The sequence below is a fragment of the Doryrhamphus excisus genome, chromosome 17 (assembly GCF_030265055.1).
Source record: "Doryrhamphus excisus isolate RoL2022-K1 chromosome 17, RoL_Dexc_1.0, whole genome shotgun sequence".
Taxonomy (NCBI): Eukaryota; Metazoa; Chordata; class Actinopteri; order Syngnathiformes; family Syngnathidae; genus Doryrhamphus; species Doryrhamphus excisus.
This window is the reverse complement of record NC_080482.1, coordinates 14,270,036-14,291,682: the sequence shown is the minus strand read 5'-3', so window position 1 is coordinate 14,291,682 and position 21,647 is coordinate 14,270,036. Positions and strand designations below refer to the sequence as shown.

The 21,647-nt window shown below is 41.2% G+C and overlaps 2 protein-coding genes across 6 annotated transcripts; both read right to left on the bottom strand.

Moving 5' to 3' along the window:
• Positions 1–703: 703 nt before the first annotated feature.
• aicda (activation-induced cytidine deaminase) lies at positions 704–9,082 on the bottom strand. Of its 3 annotated transcripts, XM_058053469.1 has the most exons (6): positions 8,946–9,082; positions 6,435–6,588; positions 2,567–2,732; positions 2,226–2,508; positions 1,981–2,096; positions 704–1,898 (listed from the first exon to the last, which is right to left on the bottom strand). In XM_058053469.1, exons 2-6 carry the CDS (start codon positions 6,512–6,514, stop codon positions 1,848–1,850), a joined length of 696 nt encoding a protein of 231 aa, XP_057909452.1. In that variant the 5' UTR covers positions 6,515–6,588; positions 8,946–9,082; the 3' UTR covers positions 704–1,847. The 3 variants fall into 3 exon arrangements, with proteins under 3 accessions (XP_057909452.1, XP_057909454.1, XP_057909453.1); XM_058053471.1 differs by lacking the exon at positions 6,435–6,588 and having other exon boundaries at positions 2,567–2,713; positions 8,834–9,082; XM_058053470.1 differs by lacking the exon at positions 6,435–6,588.
• A 4,927-nt stretch (positions 9,083–14,009) lies between these two features.
• Positions 14,010–21,443, bottom strand: nat14 (N-acetyltransferase 14 (GCN5-related, putative)). Of its 3 annotated transcripts, none has more exons than XM_058054011.1 (4): positions 21,163–21,443; positions 20,792–20,897; positions 20,368–20,673; positions 14,010–18,496 (listed from the first exon to the last, which is right to left on the bottom strand). In XM_058054011.1, the coding sequence occupies exons 2-4, from the start codon at positions 20,870–20,872 to the stop codon at positions 18,056–18,058; spliced, it is 828 nt and encodes a 275-aa protein (XP_057909994.1). In that variant the 5' UTR covers positions 20,873–20,897; positions 21,163–21,443; the 3' UTR covers positions 14,010–18,055. The 3 variants fall into 3 exon arrangements, with proteins under 3 accessions (XP_057909994.1, XP_057909993.1, XP_057909995.1); XM_058054010.1 differs by having other exon boundaries at positions 20,792–20,912; positions 21,163–21,442; XM_058054012.1 differs by lacking the exon at positions 21,163–21,443 and adding an exon at positions 20,977–21,152.
• Between the last annotated feature and the right edge of the window lie 204 nt (positions 21,444–21,647).

Here is a 21,647-nt window from a genome sequence, read left to right as displayed (position 1 = left end):
AATATTTGAATCATTTGACAGCCCTGATTTTAACATTTTACCTTGGGGGGTTACTGACTAACACCAAATAAATGCCATAGCTGGTCTAATATCATGGTAATAAAGTCTAAATATAAATATAATAATATAAAAATATAATAATATAAATATAATAAAATTTAATATGACGAGAATAGAGTCAAAATATTAAGAGAAGAAAGTCATAGGAGAAGTAAATGCACAATTTTATGAGAATGAAAAATTTTGTTTTAGTTGTATATTACAAATTTCCCCACTGAGGGACGAATAAAGGCATATCTTATATAGTTGAAGTACTAAAGAATGTTATTTTCATTATTATATTGTGAGAAATAAAACAAAATCAAGCTGTAATATTTGGAAAATTACTTGGCGGGAAAAGTTATAATACTATAGGAATAAAGTCATAACATTATGGAAGTTAAATCATATTACAAGAAAAACATTTACAAGAAGAAAGTTGAAATAGTTGGGAAAAAACAGCAGAATTGGGGGGAAAGCTGTAATTTTATCAGAATAAAATCAAACTACTCAGAGTAAAAAAGGCACAATTTCATAGAACAGAGTAGAATTTTAGTAGAGTTGAAATATTAAAGAAAAATTATGTTTAAAAAACAGTCACAGTATGATAAGAAACAAACCTGAATGTAAATGAATGTAGTCTTTTTTTGTGAGCTACGTTTTTTACACAATTTTACTCAAATTAATACAGAAAGACTCAAAAACCGCAGTTTGTGGCTCCAAATTATCTTTAGTATGAAAGCGGGACGCCGCACGTTAACTCAGTTAACAGGGGTGCCATGTAGGCCACAAGGTCAGGAGATGGGGAAGACTTGGGTTGCCAACCCCTGGGTCACTCGTACAGTGTTGACAGCAAAAATTGTTGGCCGTGTCTGCTCTCCGAGCTTTTTATTGATCGATCTACTTCCATGGTGATGGCTTTCCTTTTCTTTGGTGCACTGACACCACAAGTGCCCGCACACATAGCGTATTCTTCTGCTGCATTCCCTCCCCAGTGTTGAGTTCATGGAGCAAAATTCTGCTTTCATTCATTTATGGGAGCGTGAAAAACATGGTAGCACGTAGCTGTAAGCCGTACACGGAGGAGCTCCTGTACGTAAAGCATTTTCATTTCTCAGCTTCTTTCTTTAAAAGTGCAAACAAACTGGTCTTTCATGGGCGAACAAAAATGTAATGGAAATATTATGTTTATGACAAGAAATTATGTTAGCAAAGACAAAAAAATGACAGGGCCAAAATAATTGACTGTATTTCCTGGACTATAAGTCACTCCAGCCATGAAAGCACAATGAGGAGGGAAAAAAACATATACGCTGCACTGGACTGTAAGTTGCATTTTACAATAATACAATAATAAAAGTATTTTATGAAATCAGAGACCAAGAACAGACATTTCATCTTGAAAGTAGAAAAAATAAAATGGACAACAACAGGCTAACAGAACGTGACGAGGTGGTATGTTAAGCTAACATATTAACCAGGTAACTCAGCATAAACAACAGTAGTCATCTACTGTATATACGTGGACGTGACTGCCCTGTTGACAGTACAGGAGTGAGGAGCAGATACTGGCACGCAAGACAAGAGCGCCCTCTTGTGGCCGTAAGAGTGAAAAACAACATATAGAACTCACTCTGGGGTAAGAGTCGCAGGAAATCCATGAAAAAAGTACAACTTATGGTCTGTAAAATACAGTAATTGTTAGTAAAAGTGAAGAAAGACATGTTTTGCAAGCCTTGAGGGCGTAAAAGCATTTGTCTTCTATCTGAGTCAGCAACTGTAGTGATGAAGCCAAGCACGTCAGGAAGTCAAAGTCCAAGCAGCTTGAAAGCGTCTCTTAAATCTTCAGTCTCACAAGGCTGGAAAAAAGGACATGATAATGATGATGATGATGATGATGATTAGAATTAAATATCGTTTCAATTCCTCGTGCTGGTGTACCTGGAGGATGCGATTGAGTTTCCGGGCCAGTCTGACAGAGTTTTGCTGCAGGCTCTCCCAGGCCTTGAAGCTGCTTTGCTTCCGATCAACAAAGGTTTGCCAGCAGTAGAAGAAGTCTAAGGAGAATTTGTTTTTGTACATTAAAACCTTTGAAGTATATGTATATATATATATATATATATATATATATATATATATATATATATATATATATATAGCATATATAGCATACTTGTTGCTAGTACCTTTGTAAGACATGACTGTGATTTGGACCCCGGCTTTTCTCAGCAACCGCAGGCCGTCTCTCTCGCGGCTGTCTTCCATGTCGCAGAAGTAGAGGCGGGACACGAAGATCCTGAGGCGAAGATTGGGCATCCGCCCCAGGAAGCGGGACAGAGCGATGGAGCAGTCGGCGCAGGGAGACCAGGAACAGAACCAAGTGATGGAGTAGCTCAGCCTCCTCTCGCCCATCACTCCGCTGCCCCAGAGGCCAGGGCACAGGGCTCCCAGGTAACGCAGGAACAACAGCTGAACACAAGAACATGTCTAGTTCTTCCTCTTGGTGAGGTTCGTCTTGGCATCTCACCTCTACGTGGCAGCCGTTACGATTGCGCAGGTGTCCAAAGTCAAAAGACAGTGAGTCCGGCCCCACCCGCCTCTTCACCACGAAGCACAGGTAGGTTTCATTGCGACCCTTTGCCCAGCGCATGTTCTTGTAGTGGTACAGGAACTTCTTCTGGGGCAAAAGCACGCTTCAAGCAAAGGAAAAACACATTTGCTTTAGACCGGGGGCCATTTATAGCATGCAAGAAAACTAAACAGCAAAAATTGAAAAATCAGCAATAATTTTACAAGAATAAAAACAAAACAAAACATGTTCTCATCTAATGAGAAAACAAGTCATTATATGAGAATAAAATTTTAATATTATCAGAAAAAAATGTTTTAAAAGTTAAATATTATAGAAAAGGATGTTAATATTTTAAAGTCATAATGTGATGAGAAAAAACAAAACAACAAATAAAGAACATTTTCTTGGGTGGCGGAAAAAGTTCTGAGAAGTTATGACAATAAAGTCAAAATATTATAAGAATGAAGTCATAGTTATGTAAAGAAAATGTACAAGAGGAAAATAAAAATGTGAAAAATAAAAAGTCTACAGGAGCAAAAATAAATGCGAAAATAAAATGCGGAAATTATACAAGAGTGGAGTTCAAACAAACAAAAGTGAAAAAAGTCACTTTACCAGAATAAAAACGTAATAGTACCAGGAAAAATAATATACGTTTTTATCATCAGTATGAGAAACAAACAAAACATTGAAAAAAGTTGTCATTTTTGAAAACTTTGGCTGCAGGAAAAGTTAAAATATTATGAGAATAACGTCAAAACTATATAGTTGGAAATAGTTGGAAATTGGAAATAGAAAAAAACAGCTGTAAGAATCAAAATATGAACAGAAAGTAAATATACTGTGAAAGTTGCAATTTAAAAAAATAAAAAATAATGTCATTTTAGGAGCATTGAGTTGGAATATCAAAGATATTGTTAGATATTCTCTTGAAATATCTAATAAAATTAATTATTTAATAATAAAGTCATAATTACGAACATTTACGAGGAGAACGTTCAAATAAAAAAAAATGTAAATCGAGAATATGAAGAGAAAAAAAATCACACCAAGAGAAAAAAAGTAATCAGGGATTACTTCCAAATGCGCAAACCTACTTATCTGAAACTAACACAAACAACACAAGAACACAAGAATACAACATTCTAACTATGTTTATAGGTCAGAAAAGTGGAAAAAGCACAATAGGTCCTCTTATAAGTCACTTTTTCACACGTTCACACCAGTACCTTTGGACTTTCATTTAAAAATGCATTTTGTATTGAGTGTTGTCATAGACGTTTTCACACCACTGTGTATGACAAGGCTGAGATGCATTTTTTTCTTGAAATATACAGTATATAATTTCCTTCTACAGATTTAGAAAGTATCAAAGTTGTACATTACTGTACACTACCTCCACCTGATGATAACAATAGACGTCTGTACCTCAGTATTGTGTGCACTACTGCAGCATGTATTTGTATAAATGATTATTGAAGCCATATGACAAAGCATACTGTACATTGGAGGCCTTTAAGAACAGAGTTGCGGTTAAGCGAAAGCAAGTGATGGACAGCGAGAAGGCAGCCTCGCCTGCAGTTACTCTCGCTTTCACTAGTTTATTACTCATTAAGACGGAAACCTCCACACACAATCATTACTAACAGCGTGGCCTCTGGGGACCAACGAGGAGAGCAGATCTTACACCACATGAAAACCGTGCCTTACGGGATATGGTTGGTGTCAATGTTAAAGAGTCAGTTTCGCTCACCTGTCTAGTTTTGTAATCATTTGGAAAGATGCGTCAATCGTAGGGCGTGGGGACGGAATGAAGGTGAATGACAAAGAGTGAAAGCGTGTGTGTGTGTGTGTGTGTGTGTGTTTGTGTGTGTGTGTTGCAGCGGTGGGGAACTGAGAAGCTTCATCTCATTACAAACATCCTGCATCCATCACAGGCAGCTTCTGGTTGGACAGAAAGATTTTTGAAAGTGGCTTTTAATGGGCGTGCTCATACAGAGATTGATGATAACGCATGCAGATACACTTCACAAACAGGAACACACTGTAAGCATTTTATTCCCACTATATGAAATGAAATCAGGCTCACCGTTCCCTGTTTTAGGTCAGTTAAGATTACCAGAATTATTTCTGTTTGCTAAATCCTGCAGTCAGGAGAGACAAAAATGATAAAACTTATTGACATTTTCAGAGAAAACTAGCCTCAATGACAATAAATGGGCTCCATTTACATACTGTATAGCTAGACCAGGGGTGTCAAACATATGGCCCACGGGCTGGATCAGGCACAAAATGGGATGTCAGCCTCTGCACACATTGCTACTAAATCTTCAACAAACTGTAATGCCTGTGCTTGTATTAAGGAAGATGTAGTCACCCATGCAATTCCAACTGCATATGGAAGATATTTTTATGACACTCTTGTATTGTTTACGCACACATGGGGCAAACAGCTGTCTTATTTTGAAGGATGGTTGTTTAGTGTGCTAAGGTCCATATCACCCAGTCCTATTTTATATTATTTATTTGTTTTATTAAAATCATGACATATATACGTATATAACATGTGGCTCCTGAGCTAAAATGAGTTTGACACTGATCTTGACAAAAAGAAACACAGTCTGAAACAATGCTGAAATGTTTTTTTGACACCCGAGTGGGTAAAATGTGCATGATTGTAATGAGTTACATAAAATACGACTTTCTGTGAGACTATGAATGCATCCTGGCTGAGTTTTGACTGGTGTGACCACACGAAAGAGAAAGGCTATGGGCCATACCGAGACAAGGGTGGAAGACCTCTCAATTATGTTTGCGGTGCACATACATCCGTGTGCACATCTACTCTGCGTTCTGCCTGACTCATTTTACATCCCCAACACTCATTTCTGCTTCCAACAACAAAACATAAGCATTCAACCTAGCTAGGCATGTTCACACAGTCAAACAGCACACATCACCAGCTCACATCCACCGCATCACTGCCACCAGCTCTTGGGCTTTTTCTTCCATTTTCTATAATAAAAGGCAAGGTACGTGTTATTGGTTCTACAACATTGATATTTACTTTGATATATTTTTGACATATTTGCAAATTGTCGCAGAACAATGTGTTTATTTTGTCCATGACGGTTTTGTGGGGATGATTTTTTTCCAACAAAACGAGGTAAAAGTGACTTTTCTGACCTATAAATATAGCTACAATGTTGTATTCTCGTGTTAAATGATGCCAAAGTTTCAGATAATGAGGTTTGCGCATTTGGAAGTGAGCCTTGAAAAAAGCTCAGTTTCAGAGGGCGTTGGAAAAATGTACATTTGTGATGTCACAGAAGGGCGGACTTCCTTATGGGGATGTGGCTGTAGGACAGATACACTTAGCCCTCCCCCAAGCTCTGCTTCTGTGTTTACGCTGCTACCAAGGGAAAGCTACATTTGTTGCTAAAGACGCCACCATCAGGCACAAGTGGTTGGAGTTCCTGATTCCCTACCAGCAAAAGAAAATATTTTAATCTGTCAACTGCGTTTCACACTGGACTGTTTTGTGAACATAGGCCAGTATGCAGCTGGACTAGCCCACAAACTTGCTGAAGCCTGCCGCCTTTCCAATGTTACTTGGTCATGTGGAAGAGTTAGAAGAGCAAGCAGTAAATAATAATTTATCAGTGTCCTAACTGTGTTTATTTTGTGTAAGTCATGGAGAAAAAGTGTGCATGCAGGGAGCGGGGTTGCTAATAGAAAGGCCATTTCCCACCACTATCGGTGGCCACATTAGACGTTATCGGTGCTGTAGAAAACCTAACGCTAAAATGCTAAAACTACTTACCATTGAGAGACGTCTTGAAGTAAACTCTTTTCTTGAGAAACGTGGGACTGTCCAGTCTCTACTTTAGGATCCCAACACATAGTTTGCAATTAGCGGCACTGAAAAGTACTGAAAGTACTTGGGTGTGTGACCAACCACGGCGGAGTGGGCATACCTGGAGGCAGGCCATGGGTGAAATAAATTAAAACTGACTCTTTTCACAGGAAAAAGCGGTAGAAAATGAATGAATTTATGTTTTCACAGGAGGCTGCACAATGGAAAGTGGCTAGCGCGCAGGCCTCACAGCTAGGGTACACGAGTTCAATTCCAACCACGCCATCTCTGTGTGGAGTTTGCATGTTGTTTTTTTTCCGTGTACTCCTGTTTCCTCCCACATTCCAAAAACATGCTAGGTTAATTGGTGACTCCAAATTGTCCATAGGTATGAATGTGAGTGTGAATGGTTGTTTGGTATGGTTGTTTGCCCTGTGATTGGCTGGCGACTAGTCCAGGTCTGTACAGCTGGGATAGGCTGTCCCACCCCCACGACCCTCGTGAGGATAAGCGGTAGAAAATGAATGAATCAAAATGTTTTCACAGGAAGCATGGAATCGAAAGAAATACAGCTGGAATAGGTGCAAATTCTGGACGATCTAGAAAGCTTTCTGTGCTGTTCTTGTGTGCAGCTTCTCAAAACGAGTTCACAACTCAATACAAACGGTAAAAAAAATTAGGATAATAGCTCCCTTTTAAATGTTCAGTTGTCCATTGATTTGTCAGTATTTTTGCATCATGTTGTACATGGTGTTGTACATGTTATACATAGACAAACAACCATTCACACTCACATTCATACCTATGGACAATTTGGAGTCGCCAATTAACCTAGCATGTTTTTGGAATGTGGGAGGAAACTGGAGAAAACCCACGCATGCACGGGGAGAACATGCAAACTCCACAAAGAGATGGCCGAGGGTGGAATTGAACCCTGATCTCCTCGCTGTGAGGTCTGCGCGCTAACCACTCAACCGCCATGCAGCCCGTAAGTCATTCATTCATTCATTTTCTACCGCTTATCCTCACAAGGGTTGCGGGGTGCTGGAACCTATCCCAGCTGTCTTCGGGCGAGAGGCGGGGTACACCCTGGACTGGTGGCCAGCCAATCAAAGGGCACATATAGACAAACAACCATTCACACTCACATTCATACCTATGGACAATTTGGAGTCGCCAATTAACCTAGCATGTTTTTGGAATGTGGGAGGAAACCGGAGTACCCGGAGAAAAGCCACGCATGCACAGGGAGAACTTGCAAACTCCACACAGAGATGGCCGAGGGTGGAATTGAACCCTGGTCTCCTAGCTGCAAGGTCTGCGTGCTAACCACTCACTCGCCGTGCAGCCTGTAAGTCATTCATTCATTCATTTTCTACCGTTTATCCTCACAAGGGTTGCGGGGGTGCTGGAGCCTATCCCAGCTGTCTTCAGGCGAGAGGCGGGGTACACCCTGGACTGGCGGCCAGCCAATCACAGGGCACATAAACAAACAACCATTCACACTCATTCACATTCATACCTATGGACAATTTGGAGTTAACCTATAGTTAATTTGGAATTAACCTAGCATGTTTTTGGAACGTGGGAAAAAGCCAGAGTACCAGGAGAAAACCCACGCATGCACGGGGCGAACATGCAAACTCCACACAGAGATGGCCGAGGGTGGAATTGAACTCGGGTCTCCGAGCTGTGAGGCCTGCGCGCTAACCACTCGTTCGCCATGCAGCCTCTATTGAATCAATGAACAGACAAATGAATTAATCCTATATTGATCTTTATTGGCATATTTCTACCGTATTTTATTGAAAGAAAGATGAATTATAGAGCAGGATTTATGTATATTTGTATGCATTAACAGCGCCAAATCAACTAAAGATACAAATCAAGTTTAGAGAATTTATTTGAAAATGTATTTACCTAACACTGTTTTTTTTAATTCTCATCTAAAGTCAGCTGGGATAGGCTCCAGCATACCCGGCAACCTCAGTGAGGATAAGCAGCATAGAAAATGGATAGCAGATTATTTGAATACTTTCCCCAGACTTGAACGGTTTTATTATGAGCAATGAGTTGCGTTCAAAAACATCATGTTATTTAAGATGAATTCACATAATTTGAGTGAATTTATTGGGATGCAGTAAAATGTACTTAGCAGTAAAGCTGAGTGACAAGAACATCCACTTATTGTTTTTATTTGCATTTGTGTTTTTTTTCTTTTTGAAACCAGAGTTACCCTACTGTAATGCTTATAAAGCTAGCAGTTAGCAACATAAACACATGCATAACATCTCAGCTATGAGCAGTACACTAAACACTCTGAGATAGCATGCTAACTATAACATGAATTAGTGGCAATGGCTAACTTAGCTCAGCAGTTAGCGACCAGCTCGGCGGCTGAATCCCAAAACACTCCAATATGACGGTGCAAACAGCGTCTATAGCATGGAAGGAATGAGAAATAATCAGGTTGCTCACGTTTATAAGCTGCACTGTTAGTTGAACATCAAATGTTAGGACAACTCTGAAACCTGCGCTGCTACCCTGGTGCATTCATGTGCACATCTAGTGTCGTAAATGGGAGCTGCGTGTAAAAGAGAATGGACACTGTACAAATGTAGGTGTACGTGTTTTTTTTAATATATTGTCATGTACCATTTACATGTAAGTGATTTAAAGAAGAATAACAACGGAAAAAATGAGATGCAGCACGCAGGTAAGTGGTGCTGTGGACTATGTTTAGAACAGGCTAGCATGAGACTCATGTGGTCTTTAGGAGCGACCTGGTGCTAGAGGACACCTTGTCGGTAACCCCTGATTTAGACCACACATGCATACAGAATAAAGAGGTTGTGGTGATGATCGGGGTGTCAGTGAAAGCATCTCGCGATCTGTCTCGTGAGTAAGTGTTGCAATGATAACGGACGAGACATATTTGTTTTAGAGTTGAGAGACATAAACGGTGTTTGAATTTCACTGCTGTTGATGTGTAAGCTCAGAATAAAGTTATAAAGAGGCGACAGCGTCTGTGTGACTCTGTGGGGAGCTACTTACTCTGTCTGTCGTCATAACAGAGAGCGGTGGCTTGCCTGCGTTAATTACTTAACTTACAATTGTTACATAATTAATGAAATACCGCCGTTAACGCGTTATTTTTCGACAGTCCTAATTTTAATACTAAAAACAATAAACTAAAATCCATTTTCACATAGGGCCACATAGCTTTGGATATTTTTCCCCTTAATGATAAAAAGTTTCATTTCCAAATGTCATTTTGTGTTAAGTTGTGTTGTCATTGACTAAAATTGACAATTGTTTGGCGATGTAAAACACTTAAGTGGGACAAATATGCAAAAAAATCAGAAATCAGGAAGCCGGCAAACACTTTTTCACAGTAGTGTATCTCTATGCGTGTTGTTTTACAAAAAGGCAAAGTTTCATGTTTCACTGTGTGCACTCTTAGTTGTATTTCTATGTTCTATGCTACCCTAACCCGCAGTGCATGTGCCGGTATGAGTATATGATGATGATGATGATGATAGAGTAGTTATGTCCTACAATTTAGCCAGCCCATAGTGCTTCAGTCTTAAACGTTGCCAACATAGTCTGCGTATAACATCATCACATTCCAGACCGCAGGACAGTGCAGGATGTCTGTACAATGCTAACGTGGCTAATTGTGTTTCTGCTCATGCAGCTTATGATGATGATGATCGTCATCATAAGTTGATGTTTCTGCATGGCTGACAAAGAGCAGACACCTGCTAGCTGGATGGCTGCTATTAATGCCGCCAGGAAACAGATGGTGAGTTCACACACTGGAAAGAAAGCGTGGTTGCTGCTGCTGTCATGCGCGTGCGCAGAGCGTGGGCGAAAGTTGTTTTTTCCCGGAAATTATGACTCGGCATTTCCTTCGTCGGTTCAGTGGATGCATGAGACGTCTGCTCGTCTGATCGTACGTGACATCCAAATGAAGTGCGTGGAGCCTGGTCAGCGTGTGAAGCGCCTTAATTGACAAGATGAAAGGGATTACAGCAGTCTGCTAATGTAATATGAAGACATGAAGCACACATTCATTTCTTCCACATGATGTGCACACACACAAGTACCCTGGGAATGGTGAATTCCCCAAACCGCAGAGTGCACGAGAGGGTGAGGGGAGGTAAAAGAGAGGCAGAGAGGAAGACAAAACGAGCACACACCCTTGGCGAGGAGGGACCGTGCCTCTCCAGGGGCTGTGGCCGGGACGTCCAGTCTAGCAGACGTGCGTGCCGACCCACATTTGACAGCATGGGAAACCCCGGACGATGGCAGGGCGAGGTAGGACGTGCCAGTCCTGTGAGGTCTGGCAGAGATTAGGCTTTGCTCGTGGGACGGCTCCACGACATCACGCGGAATCAATGGGGGTGTAGCTCCAACCCCTTCCACTTTCCCAGACAGGGAAAGTGGAACTTTCAACTTTATTCCCATCATATTTGGAATTTATGTAACTGGTGGTTTTGACTTTCTGCGTTGTGATCGAAGAGTGACGACAGACACAGGGTTGCTGCAGTTGCTGCACTTTACTCTCGGCTGATGGAGTGTAACAAATACGTTGCAGTCAAAATGTGGCCGAATAACGTGCCCCTACACAGATTACAACACAAGACAAAAATGAGAAATAAGGTTTTAAACTAAAGACATTTGTTAAGCCATACGCACGCCTACCTCTCACAGAGAGATTGTGAATAAAAGGGAAGTAGGAAGGAGTGGCCAAAACGTATATATGTGTGGCGAACGAATGGCGGGGTACAAAGAGGAAGTTGTCCGACAACGCCACCTGGGGATACACGCCAGGTCGCCGACAACCAACCCCGCTTTCAGACCAGAGCACACCACCGGAGCACGCCAATACAGCCTCGACAGGTTAAACAGCAAGGAACAATGAGCGCCCCGGCGACGTCAAGACCCATAAATAAGCCTGGCACCGCCTTGCAATCAAGACCGAACAGCTGATGCCAATTAAGGTGGAAGCGCAACAGCGCTCAACCTGCCACATTCGTTCCAAAGGCTGGTGCGTGCGCCAGGCGTTGTGGCCCCCAGAGCAGAGACGACGGTGAAGATGGTAAAAGCGTATTTAATGATAACAGAGGGCGCTCACAGAGGAGGGAAAAAACACGGTACAACAAAAGACGCCCGTAACCGAAGGTCACCGGGGAGCTAAAGGTACAACAAAAAGGCACAAGTCAAAAAAACAAAGGAAAAAAACAAGGAAAAACTAGGAAGCTCAACTACTCACAGGAAAAGAGTAGGCAGCAGGAAATAACAGTATTAAGGAGGTTAGGCAAAGGTGCCAAGGAGTCCCGAGGCATGAACAAAACAGGGAAAGCAGTAGGACAATCTGACAGGGTCCTGCTCGGCCGCATGGCCTAAGAAGGCCTAATAGGAGATTGGCTCCAGGTGTGCTGGTCAATATGAGCCGGGGGTGGAATCCTCAGCAGGTCTGCAAGGAGACAGCAGAGGGCAGCGGACCAAGCAGAGTGAATCATGACAGTATACACCTAACTAATTAGGAGCAGTAGGGGTACACAGTGATGGTCTTATCGTTCCACATCAACATGACAACACAAACACATCAGGTATTACTTAAATTAAACAGAAATTTGTGTAATTATGACATTAACATATATACAATATTTAAAATAACATTATAACCCTGTTACATTTATTCCCATAGTATGGCTTTTTCCCCAACGTACTTTTTCAAACATTACAACTTTATTTGGTTTTCTGTTTCTCATGTTACGACTTAAAAAAAAGATATTTGACCTTGACTCTTTCAACTGCCACTAAAGTTAGATTATTTTGACTTTTTTCTTGCTACAACATCATTTCTTGTTTCTCTCAAATGGGACCTATTATGCTTCTTCCACTTTTATGACCTATAAATGTAGTTCAATCTTGTATTCTCATGTTAAACCATGCCAAAGTTTCAGATAATGAGGTTTGCACATTTGGAAGTGAGCCCTGAAAGAAGTTTGGGATGGCTCTGAACGCTCGCTTTCAGAGAGTTTTTTCGAACCCTGGCTCCTTGTAATGGTAATGGTAATGGTAATGGTAATGGTTTTATTTCATTTGAACATGCATCAGATTACAATTGAGTGCATCCCATAATCAGTTCACAGTTCCACATGTCCAAAAGGAGTAGGAAGAAGCAAAGCTTATTAAATCCTACCCCTCCATCTGGTACTTTTACAATCACTAACTGTTACATTTGTTCACTTCCTGCTTTCCATAATACAGTTTAAGTTTTTTTTTTGTATTTGTTTTTTGAATATTTGAATTTTGTAATTTTTTGTCCCATACCGAAGTCTCTTGTAGAGAAGTATTGGATGACATTTTTAGGTAATTGGTTGTTTTTAGCCTTATGCATTATTTTAGCTGTTTGAAGATGAACTATATCAGCAAGTTGAAGTATTTGTGATTTTAGAAATAAGGAGTTAGTATGTTCTCTGTAGGCGGCATTATGAAATATCCTTACTGACCTTTTTTGCAGTACATTTAGCGAGTGAAGATTGCTTTTATAGTTATTAGCCCATATTTCCACACAATAAGTAAGATATGGTAGAACCAGAGAGCAATAAAGAGTGTGGAGTGATTTCTGATTGAGAACAAATTTTGCTTTGTTCAATACTGAAATATTTCTGGCCACCTTATGTTGTATATTTGTAATATGAGGTTTCCAGCTCATATTTTCATCTATTGTGATCTGCAGAAATTCATTTTCCTTCACCCTTTCAATGTCTACACCGTCTATTTGTATTTGCTGGTGCGTGTCCTTTCTGCTGGTATTATTTGCGGACGATACCACTGCTTTTTGTTCTGGAGGGAGTACAGTTGAAATCATTAGAAAGGTCAGAGAAGAAATGGTCACACTAAAAAGATGGTTTGATGATAATATATTGTCCTTGAACCTAAATAAAACTAAAATCATGCTGTTTGGTAACAGCAGAAAGGACACGCACCAGCAAATACAAATAGACGGTGATATGATCATATGAAATATGATCTCAGGGAAGAAGTACATTTGAAACACTTCTATGCTAGGACTACGTTATGCTAGCCATAGCATTTCAGTATGTGGAATCAAACTATGGAATGGATTGAGTAAGGACCTCAAACAATGCACAACGATGAGCCAATTCAAGAAACAATACAAGCAGTTGATGTTTGCTAAATCCAAGGATGAAGAGTCTTGAACCAGTCATGATGTGCTATATATATCACTATATTGACACTTACTATGGTACACATTATGGCATTGGATGCTCATCACCTCGTACTTTGGTACGTGAGGAAAAAAAAACCTTAAACTATATTAGGAAAGCAGGAAGTGAACAAATGTAACAGTTAGTGATTGTAAAAGTACCAGATGAAGGGGTAGGATTTTATAAGCTTTGCTTCTTCCTACTCCTTTTGGACATGTGGAACTGTGAACTGATTATGGGATGCACTCAATTGTAATCTGATGCATGTTCAAATTAAATTAAACCATTACTATTACCATTACCAAAATGAGCAAAATAGGTCCCCTTTAGGTCAACTCTACTCTCATAAAATTGCTGGTTTGTCCATTTTTGCAGCTTTTATTTTTCAAATATTTCTACTTTTTCTTAAAGGGATAGTTTTTTTTTTTACATTAAATTGTGTTGAAAGTAGTTCCTATCATAGCAGATAAAATAGCCACAAGGATTTGTGAGGTCTGATTATTTTTCTAGTAGGCATATTTGTGATGCAAATGTGTTATGCTTTTGAACACATATTGTTTTGAGAAGCCAAACTCTTTACTCAACTGTCCTCAGCAACTAACTGGAACTACTTTCCTCAGCACCGAAATCCGACCAGAACTCGGCTCAGGACACGAAGTGGGGAGTGAGTCGCTGTTGACGGACTTCACTGGGGGTGTCATACAACGTCATGCCAAAAAATCCGAACTACACCTTTAAGTACTTAAAGTAAAATTTTATTGAATTTTATGACTTACAATTTTTTCTCCAACCTAATTAAAAAAATTACAACTTTGTTTTTGTTTCTCACTAAATTACAACTTTAGCATCTTTTACAGGATCTTTTTTCTTTTTTTTTTTCATAAAATCACAGCTGTTTATTTGTGATTTTCCAATTAGTAGCTTAAAAAAAGAAACAGGGACTGTCATAAAATAGTAAATTTGTAATCCAGCTTTTGCATCGGATGGAGGTGATGGTCTCATGCACAGATGTACCTAATGTTGTGTCCAACAGTAGCCCCAGCATCCATCAATGCAAATATACTAGTTATGTACATGGTGTAAGAAGTACGGCATTTGGGAAGCAGTGTAGCTGCTGTGTGCATGCAGGTGAGATGTGGTTTAAGACAAAGCATTCACGTCAACCACTAAACACTTCCGATACATGCGGTACAGTACATACATACATACATACTGTATATGGTTTCACAACACACCTCTGACTGTTAACAGGCAGGATGCAGCTTCATAGCAGTCATAACTGCAGGGCAGGGGTGTCCGCTGGGGGCCACACAGTGCACAGTTTAGTCCAGGAACACATGTACCCTACGCATGCTAACAGGTGAAAACTCATATCATCTCAAAACTTATCTCATTATCAATTACACTCCTTTCATTCATTCATTTTCTACAGCTTATCCTGACGAGGGTCGCGGGGGGTGCTGGAGCCTATCCTTGCTGTCTTTGGGTGAGAGGCGGGGTACACCCTGGACTGGTGGCCAGCCAATCACAGGGCATATATAGACAAACAACCATTCATACTCACATTCATACCTATGGTAATGATAATGGTTTTATTTCATTTGAACATGCATCAGATTACAATTGAGTGCATCCCATAATCAGTTCACAGTTCCACATGTCCAAAAGGAGTAGGAAGAAGCAAAGCTTATTAAATCCTACCCCTCCATCTGGTACTTTTACAATCAGTAACTGTTACATTTGTTCACTTCCTGCTTTCCTAATATAGTTTAAGTTTTTTTTTGTCACGTACCGAAGTACAAGGTGATATGAGCATCCAATGCCATAATGTGTACCATAGTGCGTGTCAATATAGTGATATATATAGCACATCATGACTGGTTCAAGACTCTTCATCCTTGTATTTAGCAAACATCAACTGCTTGTATTGTTTCTTGAATTGGCTCATCGTTGTGCATTGTTTGAGGTCCTTACTCAATCCATTCCATAGTTTGATTCCACATACTGAAATGCTATGGCTAGCATAACGTAGTCCTAGCATAGAAGTGTTTCAAATGTACTTCTTCCCTGAGATCATATTTCTCCTCTCTTGTAGAGAAGTATTGGATGACATTTTTAGCTAATTGGTTGTTTTTAGCCTTATGCATTATTTTAGCTGTTTGAAGATGAACTATATCAGCAAGTTGAAGTATTTGTGATTTTAGAAATAAGGAGTTAGTATGTTCTCTGTAGGCGGCATTATGAATTATGCTTACTGACCTTTTTTGCAGTACATTTAGTGAGTGAAGATTTCTTTTTACCTATGGACAATTTGGAGTCGCCAATTAACCTAGCATGTTTTTGGAATGTGGGAGAACATGCAAACTCCACACAGAGATGGCCAAGGGTGGGATTGAACTCGGGTCTCCTAGCTGTGAGGTCTGCGCGCTAACCACTCGTCCGCCGAGCACCCCTATTTTAACTTTATTTCCATAAAATTTGGACTTAATTCTCATGAGTATTTTTCCTAACCAAAATATTCAACTCTCTGTTTCAGAGGGCAAAACTGTTGCGTTGTAATGTAAGCCAGATACGCTCCCTGCCTTCCCCCAAGCTCTGCTTCTCTGTTAACAAGGCAAGCTGAGGCAGAAGTTATTGGAGCAAGAGAAAAATATTTTAATCCATCAACAGCATTTCACACAAGACTGTTTTTGTGAACATGAATGTCAAATATCCGCCAAACTGTTGCTGAAGCCAGAAGCAGCATGCTCTCCCCAGGAAAGTTGCAATAATGTCGGACACACTGTGCGTTCACAGAGTTGGAAAGAACCACAGTGAGGAAATGGAAGACCACAGGTACAGTCCTAGTTAAGGCCCGGAGTGGCAGGCCAAGAAAAATATCAGATAAGCAAATGTGAAGGACGGAGAGAATAGTCAAACCCACAGACCACCTCCAAAGACCTACAACATGATCTTGCTGTAGATGGTATCACTGTGCATCGTTCAACTATTCAGTGCACTTTGCACAAGGGGATGCTGTATAGGAGTGCGCCACAAATTGAGTCGTTTGAGGTATGCTAAAGCACATTTGGACAAGCCAGCTTCATTTTGGAATAAGGTGCTGTGGACTGAAACGGAAATGGAGTTATTTGGACATGGGGCGGGATGCATGGTGGATGAAGAACACAGCATTCCAAGACCAACACTTGCTACCCACAGTAACATTTGGTGGTGGTTCCATCATGCTGTGGGGCTGTGTGGCCAGTACAGGTACTGGGAAACCAGTCAGTATCAGCAGATTCTTGCCAACAATGCTCAAGAATCAGTGACAAAGTTGAAGTTGCGCCGGGGCTGGAGCCTTCAAACAACCCTAAACACTCAAATTCTACTATTGCATTCATGCAGAGGAACAAGTAGAACATTCTTGAATGGCCATCTCAGTCCCCAGACCGAAATATTACTGAAAATCTGTGGTGTGATTTAAAGCGGGCTGTCCATGCTTGGAAACCATTGAACCTTTGTAAAGAAGAATGGTCAAAAATACCTTCAACCAGAATCCAGACCCTCATTGGAAGCTAAAGGAAGCATTTATTCCTGCAAAAGGAGGATCTACTAAATATTGATTTATGCATGTCCCTACTTTTACCTAATTATTACACACTTTCTGTAAATGCGATAAACTTGATTTCAATTGTCATGTATCACTGTGTTATCTGCTATATTTTTTAAAAATGGCTGATCTTGAAAATCACTAGGGGTAGCCAAACCTTTTCATACCACTGTCGTATCAATGTTGCATCTTTAAGAGCTTCCAAGTAGAGCTGCAAAATGCAAAAAGAATAAAAGGGAGGTAGACAAAAACCAACTTATTGCAAAAAAGGCAAAGAAGCCGCCATCTACCATTTGACGCCCCTGCACAAGCTGAAGCTCTGTTCCATTGAAGGATGAGGAGGTGGGATCTCTTTGTCATGCCATCAGGGAGTCAAGGGATCATCAAGGGAGTAGAAAACTTTCTTCTCCTGCTCATTCCAAATGAACAATTTGTCGCCATGAAGGAGAAATGTTTGTGTTTGTCTCAGTCCCATTTCTTCTTTTTGCATTTTGAGGCTCTACTTAGAGCCTCCTTCACGTTCAACAGTGCAAAATGTACATTCGTGCCATATTTTAACTGTGGTGAGTGTTTTCATCAGCAGTGTATTTCATGGTAAAGTCTCATTTGAAGCAGGGACGTTTGAATGGGGAAGGTGATAAATAAGTGTATAAATAATACTTACAGTACATACTAAGTATGTACAGTATGTACTGCAGGGGGCTTATATCCTGATGTCCATCCCTTGAAGTCCTGGAAGGATTCAAACCCCATCATAAGTCTTTGTAGAAGACTTTTGTGAGCGGATATCCCAGAAATCCTCTCTCAGGAGCCTCCCTCCATGCATCCTCATCCTCAGCACTCTCATCAGTCTTCTCCCCAAGCTGCTGATAGCCCAGTTTCAAGAAGAACACCTCGCCCACCTTAGAAGGGTACGGGACGTGCGTGTACACTCGCAGTGCCCCCGCCTCCCTCTCCTTCTGCTCCAAACTCTGCACAAAGAGCCGACCCAGGCCCTCTCTGCGGTACCAGCTGCTCGTCACCAGTCGACAGAACCTTCGGATGCTGGGGTGCTTCTCACTCTCTTGGAAGAGGCAGCCCAAGATTTCACCTTGGCACTCTGCCACCCAGACCAGCCCTGCAGCCTGCTCCCTCTCTGGGGTGATGCTCTCTGTTGATGCCTCGCTGTCCTTGGAGACCATCCTCCGCTTTGGCTGTGTAAAAGGTACAACACATTTTAGGACTAACAATCACCAACTGCTTTTCCACCAACATGGCTTTCTATTAGTGGGAAACTTAGATGACGAAAACCATTCCTTTCGCTGACCCATTAGAGTACAAGCACAGGGACTCTCACATACGCAGCAAGTTTGTGTTCAGTACCTGTGAGTCACTGAAACTCAAGTCTTCCTTGAGCACCTGTGAGTCAGTAGCCACGTATACATGGACCCAAATATTCCAATTGCATTCGGTTTATTTGCGCAAATGGAAAGAATTTAACCTTTGTATACACCTCATTCCGAAAGAAAAGTGCCAATCCGAATGAACATATAATCGGATTCACAGGGGTGGAATATTCCTTTCCCCAATCCAATTGAGGTATTTTGTATCCGCTGAAACAGAAAGTTGAGGTGTGTTCAGGGTTCACGGTGTGTTCTTCCTCGTCGTGTTTTTCTTCTTCTGTTGTTTATTGCCGGTTGGCAAGCATCTTTCGGTGTGCATTACTGCCATCTGTGGAACAGAATCTAAAGCCTTCTATACTTTATTCACAAGTCCAGTTTTTCTTTATGAAGAAAATATATAAAACATGTCCGGGGTTTAATTATAAAATATTAGCAAGATTGAATTTTTATCCTTTCCTGTTTAAATTTTTCCTGGGTGCGTTCTTTCAGCGCATGCTCAGATATGACGTAACACACAGATCCAGACGTTCTTCAGTTTTAAAAATGGAGGCGAGCAATTGGCACCGGAGTGCTGCGGAAAGTTTGTTTTTGATTCAAACTAAATTTCAGGACTGGACGAACGAAAAACTTGCAATACGGAGTTATTCCAACAAGTGAAAGAAAAACACGGGGAAGCCGGTATCACGTGATGTTGATGTTTACGTTTTACTGGGCATGCCCTATTAACTATTCTGTCTGATTATAGCAGCACATGTAGACAAGAGATTGGAATATTCCTTGTTTTAACAACAATATACCATTGTTTTCGGAGAAGTCATTCGGAAAGATTCCATTCGAAGAGAGGAACAACTCCTCATGTAAACGTGGCTAGTGAAACTCGAGTCTTCAGTGAGCACCCGTGAGTCACTGAAAGTCGAATTTTAGTTGAGGATGTGATGGGAAAATGTATATTTCACAGGTACAACATAGGTTATTGTGTGAATTACTTCACAGCCTTTTGTAGAGCTTCAACTCTTGCATCTGAGCACACCCTGCTGTCCCTTCAAGGATGGTGGGCACAGCAGGAGGCTATCTGAAACCTGGGATTAGGGACAGTGTCTGAGGAGGTCATTCTTTGATCAAAGCTCCCCCTGCACAAGACAGGGGACATCAGGAGGTGCCACCAAATGGTTGACCCTAGGAGGTTATCTCGCATAGGTGCGACAAACCGTGCCAGAAGAATGGGTGTGTAGGCTAACCCCCATACATGAAATGTAATTCACTTGCATTCTATGGAGTATAAAAGTTCCCAGGCCAGACACCTACAGACCACCATGCATACTGTGTGTTGTCTGACCGATTCGTTTTGCAAAGGTGATAAAAACTGCCAGAGTAGTTATTTATTTCAGGCATTCTCTATCCTACTTAGGATGATAGAATTTTTTTCCACAACAAGGACGAGTGAAAGCTCCTGTGAGTCAGTGAAACTTGAGTATTCATCAAGTATCCGTGAGTCAATGGAATTCGGGTCCGATTCAGTAAAAACTGAAGTTCGGAATGACTCCTTCATGTAGTAGTAGTAGAAATAGTAGTAGTAGTAGTAGTTGCAGTAGTATTAAGGGTTTTTTCAGGTAAGTGAGAAAAGGCCCGTTGTCAGACAGGTGCTATTTGGTCCCTTGTTTACCTTTTCCAATTCAACCAACCTTCCTCATCGTGGGTTTCTTGTCGCTGATCCTGGCGTAAGGATTCTGCAGCATTTCATCATGCGTCCCCCGGAAGCTGCTGCCCACATAGTCCCAGGACGGGCGGCTGCTGCCCAGAACCCCCGTGGAGCACGGCATGGTGATTTTCAGGTAGATAATGAGCAGGAAGACGGGGATGGCCAGGGCCAGGATGAAGGAGTGCACGAGGCAGCGCAGGCCGGAGGAAAACACAGCCAGCACAAAAAGGCAGAGCGGGCGAGTGAGGATGTGCAGAATGAGGCGGTTCTCTGTGCCCTCACAGCCCTCCTGCAGACACATGACAGGAACATGAGACAACACAAGACAATACATAGTCCCCAGTGCCAGCAGCACTGATGCAGCTCCAGACCATAAGGCTACCACCGTCTCCCCCTGCTGCACAAACCTTAATGAGAGCTTTAATCATTTCAATGTCGTCCTCCTTCATCCTCCTCATCACCACTTGACCCAGCTCCAGCTTCACCATCTTTACTTGGTCTTAAGTTTGACACCTAAAGGAAAAAATCCTTCAGAAGAGAGTGACATGGACAGTGGGCTGTCAACCAACAATCACTATTTGCAAGGTTTTACCTTTCGTGAGCTGTTCATGTATGTTTATTTTCAATAAATGGCAGATGGGGGGTGATAATGGAAGAGACATGTATTTAATTTTTTCTCTTGTCTGCTTTTTAAACGCACTGTGTTGCTAGTGACCATTAAAGGGAAAGTCGATGTCGTTTAAATTTCAACCCGTCGAATATACACGGTTCTACTTACCGGCTTTGCAGCGCAACGTAAAATTCGTTGACAAAATGTAACAAAAATAAGTGTTTCCTCTTGTGTGTTGGCACATTTGATTGAATGACCGCAGTTGTGTAGTAGTAATTCGGATATTCTTGACACAATCTACGCAGTTTTGTCTTCGGAAACTTGGCTGCCTACGCCGTTTGACTACGTAACGGCAGAAGCGACGTAACGACGTAAGCAGCGTGACGCACACGTGCGACAAAAAATACCTGTCAAAAATCCAGTTTTTAACCGGAATCTCCAATTTCCCCACAATATATATAAACCATAGTTTACCGTACTTTGAAGTTCATTAAAAAACAACTTAACCGCTTCTGCAGGAGAACAGCTTCCGGTTTGCTCGGCAACATCCCGTCGCCGGTAAAGTCAAGCCTTCTAAATAAAATACATTTCTCACGTGCGACACAGCATACCTGTCAATGATATATGTTTTTTATTTTTACCCGAAAACTACG

Coding starts and splice junctions, on each gene's coding strand:
- aicda (XM_058053469.1), bottom strand. CDS start 6,514: ATGTGTTGGGATCCTAAAGTAGAGACTGGACAGTCCCACGTTTCTCAA. Junction 2,733..6,434: donor CTTCAAGACGTCTCTCAATG/GTAAGTAGTTTT, acceptor CTTTGCTTGAAG/CGTGCTTTTGCCCCAGAAGA. Junction 2,509..2,566: donor GTAACGGCTGCCACGTAGAG/GTGAGATGCCAA, acceptor TCTTGTGTTCAG/CTGTTGTTCCTGCGTTACCT.
- nat14 (XM_058054011.1), bottom strand. CDS start 20,872: ATGGTGAAGCTGGAGCTGGGTCAAGTGGTGATGAGGAGGATGAAGGAG. Junction 20,674..20,791: donor TGATTAAAGCTCTCATTAAG/GTTTGTGCAGCA, acceptor ATGTGTCTGCAG/GAGGGCTGTGAGGGCACAGA. Junction 18,497..20,367: donor AGAAACCCACGATGAGGAAG/GTTGGTTGAATT, acceptor CCTTTTACACAG/CCAAAGCGGAGGATGGTCTC.